This window comes from Marmota monax, unplaced genomic scaffold (assembly GCF_021218885.2).
Source record: "Marmota monax isolate L192 unplaced genomic scaffold, Marmota_monax_Labrador192_F-V1.1 WCK01_AAM20220418_F8-fsc00089, whole genome shotgun sequence".
Classification (NCBI taxonomy): Eukaryota; Metazoa; Chordata; class Mammalia; order Rodentia; family Sciuridae; genus Marmota; species Marmota monax.
In genome coordinates this window covers 2,234,275-2,246,248 of record NW_026694744.1, presented here as the reverse complement: position 1 = coordinate 2,246,248, position 11,974 = coordinate 2,234,275, and the positions used below count along the sequence as shown (strand labels likewise).

General features: G+C 34.1%; 1 protein-coding gene across 4 annotated transcripts in view; it reads right to left on the bottom strand.

Moving 5' to 3' along the window:
* Nucleotides 1–284: 284 nt before the first annotated feature.
* Ap1s2 (adaptor related protein complex 1 subunit sigma 2) overlaps nucleotides 285–11,974 on the bottom strand; it is a 28,396-nt gene continuing 16,706 nt past the window's right edge. For 2 of the 4 annotated variants that reach the window (XR_006847140.1, XM_046424234.1), the window contains one exon: nucleotides 285–1,866. Coding sequence is in view for 3 of the 4 variants with exons in the window: in XM_046424234.1 (XP_046280190.1) it covers nucleotides 1,819–1,866 (48 nt within the window). In the remaining variant the exon portion in view is untranslated. The other 2 variants (XM_046424235.1, XM_046424233.1) reach the window with 2 other exon arrangements.

The window sequence follows — 11,974 nt, the reverse complement described above, 5'->3', positions numbered from 1 at the left end:
AGTCCATAGCTCCCTCCCCACCCCACAACCTGGGGATTGAGTCCAGGGCTTCATGCATGATAGGCAGGTGCTCTACATCTCCAGCCCAGGAGGCCCTTTTACTATTATGATAACCAAAGTGGATTTGCTGCTTACATTAGGTAGCACAGTCTGCAAATATCAGTCCAATTTTGTTGCATGTGCCAGTATATGGAAGATGAGAGTTTTCAGATAATTTGGAATACCTTTCGATGACCTGGAATAATTTCGAGTTGTTCATTCAGAGAGTAGAAAAGTCAACTGCGTCAAGGTTTTCAAAGCGGCATTTATTGATTGAAAATAAATGTGTTGGTAAGCTCTTGGTAGCATGGAATCCATGTTACTTTTCAATGAACTTGAAGTACATGAAGACTCCATAAATCATCACCATTTTTTCTTGTGTGTGCTTATAAACCCACCACCACATTCAAATGGGGGGGGGGGACAGTCAAATGAAGGGAAATTTTCAACATTTTACTGGGAAAAAAAATCTTCCTTCAGCAGCTTGCCAGTTTGATACACTTTTGGAAAAAGATAAAAACACACTATGGTGTTTGTATGTCGAACATTTATTACAGCTAATTGGCAATGTGATAAGACAGTGCTCACATGGCCTGATGTTGGTCACAATTACAACAAAGCTTAATCCAGCCCAGCATATACAAGTGAAAGTGTAAACCACAGACATGTTTAGATATGTATATGTATAAAAGTGATGCTGAACAATTATATAAGCTTTAAAAAATATAGGGCCACCTAATGCCATTTTACTTCAACTCTCACTGTTAAATGAAAGGTGTCTTTTAAAGATTTTTATACTTCTGATAACTAGGTAGTGCCATGGAAGGAAAGGAAGCTTCTGTAAAGTTTGCAGTACTTCTAATTAGAAGGAAGCAAAGGGAACCAAAATAAACTCAGCTTGAACAAGAACCCCAGAAGGAACATTCATGCTTTAAACAATGACTTTACGCAACACTGTGAAGAGGGCAATGTTTCTGTAAGATACTGTTATGAAGAACTGATAAACTAACATTTCTACTTCATTTGGGGGGCATCAAAAACAATCTGAGTAACTAAATGATTATGACCACCAAAAAAAAAAAAAATCATCTCAGGGTTCAAATGTGCCTTAGCCTTAAAAATTATGTGCTATTATAAAGCAATCTTTGTTCCTTGTCCCATTCATTCAGAATGCTTAGTTATTAATTTTAAATGACATCTTCCAATTTAGTCATCTAAAATAATCTGTATTCCCTTTATTTTAAGGTATGTAGTGTCCAATAGGGTTCTTTGGTATAAATTTGTTTTTGTTTAAGTTTCAACAATTAAATTTTCATTCATTCAATATGTGACATGTTGATTCCCTTATTTTTACCATATATACGGAAATGCTGCACTCATCTTTGGTTTCGTAAAACCAGGTTTCACATTATAATTTAACCTTCCTTTGTCAAGTACAGTAATTAACAAATGTACACTGCCGAATTGTTTGATAGATATTGCTTGTACAGAGATGTGTCATTTTCATATATGCACATAATCAGTTATGAGAAATAGACCTATAAATTTGAGAAATCCAAGAAAAGTACTTTATGCATATTTCTAATCCAAATTTAAGTCCCTTTCATTCAATTGATCAAAGTTCCCTTTAAAAAAAAATGTAGGCCTGAATGAAGCAGCTTAGCAAAACAGTAATACTGACAAGACATCATCTTACACCATTAGCTAACATGGACATGAAGGCAGTGACCATATACAGTGTGTGAAATGTCACAAGAAGTCATCAACAAGGGAGGAGAGTTATGTCAGTCCAATTTCTTCAAGAACACTACGTGGGGTCTCAGCTTCCTGTGGAGGAAAAACGTGAGACTCTGGTAAGCAGATCCAGGGAGGGAGTCTTAAAAATGTGAAAAACTGACATAAAGGGCATGCACATTTTACAGAAGAAATTCAGTGTTACAGGAGCATTCTACTAGTGACAGCCAGTGGTTATCTAGGGATTTATGCCCATATCATTGGCGACCACAGGATGTTCTCGGCATTCATTAAATACCAACTGATTACATACTAATGTGCTCGGTACCGTTGCCATAACACAAAAAGCAGTCAAGCTCAATGGAAGCTCACTAGCAATGTATGAAATTGCTGCTACTCAATCATATACAGGAAAGATTAACTTACTTTTATAATTCAAATAAAAAGCAGGACCCGCCCCCACCAAGTCCTGAGTTCCTACAATGCTTCACCTAGTGTTTTCCATGCTTTTTTGTCACATACTGAAAAAACACTCTGGAACTAAAGACTCTTTGTCTTATGTAACAACCAATACTTGTTTTTAAATGTTAAAGGTAGACAAAGCAGCCATATGTAGAAAAAGTACTTCAAAATTTTCCAAAGGGGCATAAAAAAGGACCAAGTAGGTCAACTTTCAGGTATTATTATCAATTTTGTAATTAAAAGGTCACACAATATTTTAAGAGGATAACTGTAAATTTTTAGTATCTAATAATGAATAAACTTACTTTTGCATCCTATTCGTGGTACAGCACAAAACAAGGAAAGAAAACATTAAATCATAAATCTTTAGAACATTAGATGTAATTGTATGTAAGGCACTTCATGGTATAATCATACATAAGATTCTACAGTCTGTTTCCATAGTTGGAAAACAAGAAGAATGGTACTTACCTTCATGTTGAGAGTAAATGAGTTTAACGCTCAGTGCCTGGTGTATAGAAAGTGCTCAAAAAATGTTAGCTGATAATGTCATTACGTAACTAAAATCTAAATAAAGGTATTTAGCATTCAGTGCTATATTGAAGTACTATAAACCAATTATATAAAGTTCATATGATGACTTGTCAGCATGTTTGTGTAGTACTAGAAATGAGTAAAAATTAGCTCGAGTGAAAAAAGGCCTTTTTAAAAAGGCAGTCTAATCTATGGAGCATGCTTGCCCTCTTAAGACTGAACTTCAATCTAATCAGGTTACAGATCTAAATAAAAATATAGATGAAGGATAAGAGAACAAGTAAAACATTGACACAAGAATAAAACGAGCCAAATACAGAATGGAAGAAATTTTATGGCATAAATACCCTGGTTCAAAAAAAAAAGATGGCAGGGGGATAAAAAGTAGGCTTGTGAAGAATTAAAACAGACTTAAGTCTGATGCATCAACCAGATACAATGTGGGCCTTGATTGGAATCTAGTCTTAAATTGGTTATAAAAAGACATTTCTCAGATAAGCAGAAAAAACAGGCAGGCAAAAGATATTAGGATCACTTACTGTTGATTTTGTTGGGAATAGTACTTATCTGTTGGAGATACCTTCTAAAGTATTCAAGATGAAATGACAGGATGGAGAGGGCTTGCTCTCAAATACTGAGGCAAAAATAGGGGGAGCTGTGCTAGAGCAAACAATATTAAATTGATGGTTGCTGAAGCTGAGGGATGTGTGTACAGAAAAGTTCTTCATAGTATTCTCTTGAAATTTGCACGTTAAGTTTTTGAAGAAAGTCTGATGGAAGTGATGGACCTTCAATGTTATTAAAGGATGCCTACACTCAATTCTATAGTTTACATTCCCAGCTTGTCCATGTAAAAATGGCCCAAAACTATTCCCTGAAGCCAGTCACACACACCCATACCACACTTGCTCATTGCTTATAGTCTCATATAGCATTTCCTGAAGAGAGTCAGATTGCTTTTTGAATATGAATTACTTAGTGTATTTGTTCTTTCTAAGAGGCCTAGTTTCATTTACATATTTTAATCTTTTCAAGTTGTACAAGTAGAATATTTTACAAATTATGTTTAAAATATAAAATGTACTTTTCACGTGTTCACACTGAAATCATAGCTCAACATTACCTAGAAAAACTATTATCTAAAGTCAAATTCATAGAAACAAAGTACAATGGTTTTGTGGAGAGGGATGTAGGGAGTGGTGGATTGATGAGTCTAGAGTTTCAGTTTTGCAAGATGAAGAAGTTCTGGAGATTTGTTGCACAACAATGTGAATATACTTGACACTATTGAACTGTAATCTTTAAAATAAACTCTACATTATGTGTTTTTACCACAATTTTTAAAATTACCTGGAAAAATGAAAATATAAAACATTATCTTATCAAAAGGGGTGGAGAAGAAAAAAGTCATCCACATGAGACAAAGTACATGCAATACTTTTATTTTAGACATGCAAGAAAAGCTATTTCAGAATCTACTGATTTCAAGCAAGCAGCTGTATACAGATAACAAAAGCAACATCTTGTTACAGCTCAGCACACAGCATCCAAAGCAAACAGGCATGAGACAATGCATATTTATGCAGCATTAAAACCAGATGAATAACATGTTGCAGGGCAGGGGGCGGGATGAAGGGGGAAAAAAAATGGAAATGAAAGATCAATGTTTCCCAGTGCTTCAAATGTAGTGTATTACAGCAAGAATGGTAAGAATGGAAATAACTGATTTGTTACCTGCCTAATACAAAGTTTCCTGGTAGGTTTTCTTTCAGTGATAAACTAATTTGAGTATCATCTGAAGTTATTGTGTAATGAAAACTTACTTAACTCAGTCTTTAAATTCTCTAGATTAAAATAATGAATGATTTGGTACTTTTCCTTTGATGATAAAATATGCTACATGTTTCATTAAAAGCATGTACAACGATCAATGTTAAAAATTTTAGTATTCAGAAATATAAAGCCATAATTAACAAAGCACTACATATTTAAATGAAGACTTAATATATTAGAAAACTATTAATAGTAAAATATAAACTTTAAGTATTGAACAGTATTGGAATTTTTGAACTATATAAATTAGCTCAGTATTAATACTTGGAAAGGGCTTTCCACTGAGCAATAGTGCAGAAGAGACTTTTCTGACACAGCTTTCTGATAGTTCAATATCATTATATCGCACAAATGTGATTCAATAAATGTGGCACTACAAAATTTCGTAACTGAATGTTTTAACTTTAAATATTATATACTAGTACAGATTAATTTTATTTTATTGTATTATTTCCACATACCCTTTTATGTGATACATTAGAACATTTTAACTCAGTCTGCAAGACAATCACACTATAGTTTTTTTCCCCCCCCTTCAACAATTGAAGACTGAACAACTAAATATTATGGCACTGCTTATTTTGACAGAGTAATTCAGCCATAGTCTCTTTGGTAAACAATAATGATTGCCATGTTTTCCTCTTATAAGATTAATCACAAATGGTTCATTAATAGTAACATGCATGTGTTGAAGATGAAATATTACTCAAAACATTCACAGATCATACTTTGTCAGAAGAATTTAAATCAGTTGTGAACAGGAATAAGTTATATCAAGATCATATATAGAATGAAATAAAACAGGAAAGAGGAATGCAAACAGGAAAAAATACAATTGTAATGGTACTGGTTCTGAAATGTTCTATTATTTTTACAAGATAGTCAGCAAGCTGAGGATATTTTCTTTCATAAGTATATCAGCTCTCTATTTCCTCTGTGAAATTCTGCATACTCGATGAGTAGTCATTTAGTACACAGGGACATTAAAATATTCATGACGTGGCTACAAGAGAAATGCATATATTCTTATACACAGTACACAAACTGATACAGACACAATCAGATTTCTAGAACATTTAGTTCACAGTAAAGTTGCCTAAAACTTAAGTTTTTGTTTGCTTTTGTTCTTTGGTTTATGGCTGAACATTTAACTTCTTAAACAATGCCCAGGCATTCAGATTCATCTTTTAACTTTGTATGACGAACAAAATGATGACTGTCATCCTACAAAATCCTACAGTACTGTATTTACTAATAACTCTGAAAAGATTTCCAGTGTAAGACATTTGGTCAGTTCTTAGTTAACTGAAAATTCAATTAGAATACTTCCTTTCACAGTGTCTTGAGTTCATCAGGATTTTATTATATCAAGCAGAGATCCCAGAGGAAAATCTTCCCCAAGCAAAGGGAAAAGTAGTCAACCATATGGTATTTTAAGTAGCAATAAAGGCTTTTAAATATTCACTCAGCTACAAAGACAAAAAATCCAAAGAATGCAACTTTGAGACTAAGGATATTAATTTTTAAAACATCTTCAAAATAGACTTTTAAAGAACCCTTCAAACAGATTTGTTACATATCTATGCCTAAAATTATATAACAAGATGTTTCTCACATCAACAAGGGGAAAAGGTAACCTGAGGTGGGGTCTTAAACTGACCCTAGAGTGTCCCAGAGAGATGTCCTGGGCCTCCAAAAATTCCCTGAAATTAGAGGCAAAATTCTGTGTCTATTTTCCTAGGAAGAGAGCTCTTTACCCTTTAGACTCTTAAAGTGATTCTACCCCCACCAGAAGTTTATGACTCTAAAAAGTTTAAAACTTCTTATGTGTTTTGAAAGTCTCCTCCTTTTAGTATTTATTCAAGTTGGAACTCTGAATTATTAGGCTACAAATGCGTGGAAAGTATTAAAAAAGTAACAGATTCCTAAACTTATACAACCGTAAATAAAAAGTATCTGAGAAGAAAAGCCAGTTATATTTTAATTCTCAGATAATTTCTAAACATTTTTGAAGAGACAGCTGTCCCTTTTTTCCCCACTCAGAATATATAGTAAAATGAAATAGCAAGCAATTAAAATAATAGTGTTAATAATAAATTACATCCCAAATACTTCCTTACTGAAGCTTTCGTTTTCATAGGGAAATTCTACTTGTGTACCAGTGGCATGGAAATTCACGGTATTTAATGAATACCTATTTTTTTCAATGAAAAATAAATCGTAAGCCCCAATGATAGATCATTATCAGAGCAAAATTCCCTATGAAAACATTTGTTTAAAAATTGGGACCATCCTTTAGGATTTATATAATTGAGACTTTCCAAGCAATGCTAAAATATAAATAACACACTTGACAAAATTATAATTACAAACTGAATTCACATATCCTACTACATTTTGATGCATGTCAGAACTCCAGCACGTATTCTAGTACGCTTTCTTACACCCAATGAAACTCTTGCTGTGATACATAGTCTCTGTTTTCTGGAGAGAGAACAAGAAAAGTTTAAGTCTGTCAAATAACCTTCACCTAAATACCAGTTCTTTGCCTTTATATTATATAGTTTTTAATGTTTTGGTTTTCTCTCTTAATTTTATATCACATCATCTAAAAACCAACTATGAAGAGTTTTATGCCCCTTAAAAGAAAAAGGTGGCTTCCCAAATAGGGCTGAGTATGGAGTCATTTCTCCCCCACAGAAGACTTCCTAAATGAGAACAAAAGTTCTATATGAACAATTCTGAAATATGACTGCCCCAAGCATTTCCATCACTCATTTATCTGATAGATCTTTTACTACCTTTAGAAAAGGAAAGGGGTGATGATAAGCCAAACTATTCTTCACAGCCAATGATCCAATTACTGTACTCTAAACAAGAAATTAGCATTCATCAATTGTGAAGAATACTCTCCATAGGGAGAAACCCATCTTCATTGGAAAAACATTCTTCAAAAAGAAGGAAATCCTTGCCTAGTATGTGCATAGCCCTGGTTCAATCCCCAGAAGTGGGTAAGGCATGGGCCAGGGGAGAAAAATGGAAAAGAAACTCTAAAATAATAGCACAAAAAGAAATGTTGGTATAAGAAATAGCATTCTTTTATCACTTTTAAGTTGGGATAATGTGTTTTAAATAATTTCCCAGTTCTGTATGCCAGGGTCTGACAAAGTTCTGCTCTAAGTAAATACCTTAATGACCAGTTAACATGAAGTTGATTTCAACTAAATGCTACAGACATGCCAATAATTAACCAAGAATATTTTTTCCTCTTGCATACAAATAAAATATAGTGGGTTCAATATAAACTGCAGTATTCTGTGCCTTCATACTATATCTTTTGAGTCACATAAAAATCAATTAAGATTAGGGAGGTTGACAATAAAGTATGTCACAGCACACAGGGGACCCTATGCAGACTAGGCCTACTGTCTTGCGGTTCCCATGGGTGCCTTTGGAAATAGTCATGTACACTACTCAGCAAACTATGAGCTTTTCAATACACTAAATTAAGTAGGAATAAAGAACAGAATGGTTGTGACGAAACAATTTTTGAATAAAGATCACAAATGTATTATTTTCAACCTGAAATAGGCCTTCAATCCTGGGCAATCCTTTGCCCATCACTAATTTGCACCCTAAGTCTACTGCCAACCCTCCACACTGACTTCATCTACCCTTCTCCTTCTCCCCAGTCACAACCATTCTCCTCTAGATGATGTCAGTGTCATCTCTCATGGCAAGAAAACAACTTTCTCAATTTTGTTTATGCAACTCATAAAGGGGAAAAAAAAAACCCTACACCTTTACCCCATTATTTCCTCATAAGGACTCTTCTTGTCCAAGAACAATGCTTTTGATTCCATTCCTATTCTCCCTCCCCAAACAGTCCATTTTCCCCTTTATCCCTATTTGCCACCATTCTTTCCATCAGCTCCTTCTCCTTTATATACATGCATCTTTTCTTTCCTCTGCACTAAGAATAATTTTATTCTCAATCCTGTACAAAAAGGACCAGATGTAGTGGGAGTGTAGGCTGACAAACAACAGAGAGGAATCAAATTGCACCTGTTCTCCAAAAAATGCCTACCTTCCTAAGAAAAGCCCGACCCCATTTACCATTCAATTTCCTAGATATCCACCATACTAGGCTATGACTCACATGGAAAGCCAACTGGGAAGCGATAATGAATACTGGTAAACTAGCAATTATCTGCAGGCTTAAGTCTTGCTGAGATGAGAAGCGCTGAAGTAAACTAATGGTACTTAACACCCAAGCTGAATGACTAGTCTCCTAATTCTAGTATATAAGGTGGTAAAAGAAATAATTTACATATAATGAAAAGCAAATATAAATAAGTATATTTTCAAGTTATTGATCTACTGCAGATTTTTGGTATAGGGGCTTCTTCACTTATTATTTATACGATACTATTGTATCCTTTGTCCTTCATGTTCAAGACACAATGGCCCTTTTTAATCCCCCTAATTGAACTATGTAGCAAAGCATGCAAAGTCGTTATGTTCAACTCTGGAACCCTATTATATGGGTTAAAGCCCCAAAGGGCCAGAGAGTATCTAATGTCACTAAGATCTATTTTGAGCAATGAATTTAAAAAGAGAAGAACTGGGAACACTTTATAAGGCACCTTTTAAATGATAGGGCTCATGGTGTCAGTCTTATTTCATGAGCATTTGTGAATTACTGAGAAAGTCTAGTGATTTTTTTTTTAACACTATTAGGCAATGAGAGGCAAGATCTATGTGGTTGCTCCAGATGGTTACTGTCTAAAATGGCCAAGAGCAGACAAGTACTTTATATGCTAAAGCTTTATTTTAGTAAATTCTGCTCTAGTTGTACTATCTGAAGCAACACAATGTGTACTCTTTCATTCACACAGGAGAATTTTTTTTAATATTTATTTTTTAGTTGTAGTTGGACACAATACCTTCATTTTATTCATTTGTTTTTATGTGGTGTTGAAGATCAAACCCAGGGCCTTGCACGTGCTAGGCAAGCACTCTACTGTTGAGCCACAACCCCAGCCCCAGGAGCATTATTTTTATTTTTAAAAAAGTTCTAACATTTTTAAAACATTTTCAGAGGTAACATTTAAGTTAGTCATTATCCTCTAGTCATTTTCCTCACTTGATATACCTTTAGTATCTTTCCATATTACACAGAAAATTTGGTCTTGAAGTTGTTTTTTTTTTGGGGGGGGGATACCTGGGGATGGAACTCAGGTGTGCTCTACCACTGAGTTACATCCCCAGCCCTTTTTATTTTCAGATAGGATCTTGCTAAATTGCTGAGGCTGGCCTGGAACTTGCAATCCTCCTGCCTCAGCCTCCTGAGTTGCTGGAATTACAAGTGTGCACCGCAATACTCAGCTATGATCTCATTTCTTTTACAGCTATGATAGCAGCTTCATGTATGACTGTGTTGTGATTTTTTTAACCTATTTCCCACTGATGGACATTTGAGTACATTCCGATGATCTAATATCTGAGCCACGTCTTGATGCATTTGTATATTTCCACTGAATAAAATTCTTGGAAGTGTAAGTAATGGGTCAAATGGCATAGTGTGCTTTTAGTCATTAATATATATCTCCAAAGTAATCCTCCAAAACAAAATACAAGTTAAGTGCTCACAAGGAGGCACCAGAGTGTCTATCTTGCAAATCCAAGAAGAAACAAAGGTCTCCTTGATATTTTAATTTGCATTTCCTTTTCTTTTATTTGTGAATTACTTATTCATGTCCTTGCTATCTTTTTCCGTTGTGCTGTTCATCTATTTCTATTACATTTGTCTTGAAAATAATGATGAGAGTTAGTTAGCTTATAGACGCTGGTTTAAGACCTGTTAGCTATAAAATACTAAGGACAAATTACTTTCTCTGGCAGTTAACTGTACTTTTTAAATAAAAAAGGTAGAAAAATTAGCTTATCAAATATAATTTTAGACTATAAAGAAATATTTTAAGCTTATTCTAGTTTACCTGTATTGTATTTGCCTTGAAATGACCTAAATTCAATCAGGGCTTTCTAAACAAAAAATTTTCTTGGAATCACAAACTCTAAAATACCTTTACTAAGTAAACTGTTTAAGGCTAAGAGGATGTAAAAGAACAATAACAAAAAGTCTAACTACGCAACAAAAGAAAAGTCTATATGTATAAATTCTGGTCATTTAATCTATTCTTCTTTAAGAAATAATCAAATCCCTAAGGTAGATGGGGAAATGGGCAGAAAATTCAAAAGTGTTCTGCCTGCCTGCAGGGTAGACTCAATTTTGTTTCCACATAAAAATTCAATTGCCTTAATAGAAGTGAACAGATTTGGTTGTTGTTGAGGAAATTAGATTATATAGTGACATCCTACAAGCCTTGCTGTGGGACAGGTTCTAAAGTCAACCACAGATTATCTTCCCAGTCACTGGTTATCAAGTAAAGATAATCTGGGTGAATAACTTTTATAGGCATTTATGTGTTTTTTAGCACATATATTCTTCTTTCATAATTTTTAGGGTTTTTTCTCTTCTCTTCCTTTTCCATTTTTGATTAATGTCTTAGCCAGTTATTTATACTATGGACTATGTATAATACTGAAACAATGTAGCAGTCTATAAATGTAAATGGGATTTTTCTTCCATGGTGTCAAATTAAACCAGGTTTTCTCAACCTGGACAGAACTGACACTGGGATTGGATAATTCTTGGTTCTGGTTCTGGGGGGCTAGGGGGTCTGTCCTGTGCACTGCAAAATAGTGAGCAGTGTCCATATTCTTTACTTACTAGAAATCAGTAATAATGTACTACCAGTTGTGACAAGTATGTCCACATAGTTCAACGGACCTTGGGAGAGCACAAATGCCCAACCTCCACCAGAGAAGAGCCACTGAATTAATCTGGTTGGTGGGATAAGATTATATATTCAATTGTGTTTGCCTATATTTGCTCATTTTTCTATAATGGAAATTAACTTTTTAAAAAAGGCAACAGAGGAAACAAAAGAAATTATAATGTCAGAGAAAAAATTCAAATCTAAATTTTTCAGAAAGTACTATTCAATTAAAAAAAAAAAAAATCACCACTGACCCTTTTGGAATGTGTTTTTTCCAGGTCCCAACCCTATGGCTCATGAAATCAATTTAGTAAGTCAGGATAAACATTCAAACACAGAAAAATAGAATATAATAGAAAATGAGAGATTACAAAAGAAGAAACCAGAGTATTATTCAATAATTTTTTATAGTTATGTACTATTATGATATAAAAATGTATTACTGTGGGTTCTAGTCAAAAACATTTGAAGATCAAATTTACTTGATCAAAGTTATTCCAACTTTACATCATTACAAATAGCCCAAAGTA